General features: G+C 35.2%; 1 protein-coding gene across 1 annotated transcript in view; it reads left to right on the top strand.

Annotated features, from left to right (window-relative positions):
• The window catches only part of LOC106873882 (intraflagellar transport protein 172 homolog), a 94584-nt gene that overhangs the window by 91451 nt on the left and 2092 nt on the right, over window positions 1–1041 (top strand). Inside the window, exon 38 of the mRNA XM_052977743.1 lies at window positions 873–933. Within this exon, the coding sequence (XP_052833703.1) occupies window positions 873–933 (61 nt within the window). The remainder of the gene's footprint in view (window positions 1–872; window positions 934–1041) is intronic.

The raw sequence follows: 1041 nt of genomic DNA, 5'->3' as shown, positions 1-1041 counted from the left end.
TTTAGCCCTAGGAAGCCAGACCGCTTCCTATTAGGCCTTGACACTTTCTAAGGGCACAGAAAGCGGTCTGGCTTCCTAGGGCTAAACAGCAGTAATATATTCCCTTATTGGGACTGTCACGTTAAGTTGGCAGTATACAACTACTTTATATATATATAATAACATAAATAGTATATAGATATATGCATATATCCATACATATATGTACACACCTACATCTATATATATACATACATGCATATATGGGTACATAATATATATATATATATATATATATATATATATACTCTCTTTTACACTTTAACTTGTTTCAGTCATTTGACTGCGGCCATGCTGGAGCACTGCCTTTAGTCGAGCAAATCGACCCCAGGACTTATTCTTTGTAAGCCTAGTACTTATTCTATCAGTCTCTTTTTGCCGAACCGCTAAGTTACGGGGACATAAACACACCAGCATCGGTTGTCAGGCGATGTTGGGGAGAACAAACACAGACACACTAACATATACACATACATATAGATACATATATACGACGGGCTTCTTTCAGTTTCCGTCTACCAAATTCACTGACAATGCTTTGGTCGGCCCGAGGCTATAGTAGAAGACACTTGCCCAAGGTGCCATTAATATATATATTAATAAATCACAGGGTAGCAAAAAAAAATTGAGAAATTTTATTTATTACCATTGGTCTAGCGAGAAGAAAAAAATTAGTCAAATAGACTATTTATTATTCATTTAAAATACAGAGATACCTATAATAGGACATCTAACCCGCCAGAAAGAGCAGCCACAAAACTCTATACCACTAAGGATAATTTCGAAAGAGAATGAAAAATAAAAACATTTATCAAATCTATTTTCCGAACCAGGTTTCAAGCTATTTTAGCAAAATATAATATTTTGCAAGGTCAGCTATCGGAAAATAGATTGGTAAATGTTTTTATTTTTCATTCTCTTTCGAAATTATCCCTAGTTGTGGTATAGAGTTTTTGGCTGCTCTTTCTAGCGGGTTAGGTGTCCTATTATAGGCATCTCTGT

Source organism: Octopus bimaculoides, chromosome 28 (genome assembly GCF_001194135.2).
Source record: "Octopus bimaculoides isolate UCB-OBI-ISO-001 chromosome 28, ASM119413v2, whole genome shotgun sequence".
In the NCBI taxonomy this organism is placed as follows: Eukaryota; Metazoa; Mollusca; class Cephalopoda; order Octopoda; family Octopodidae; genus Octopus; species Octopus bimaculoides.
This window is presented reverse-complemented; position numbering and strand designations above follow the sequence as displayed.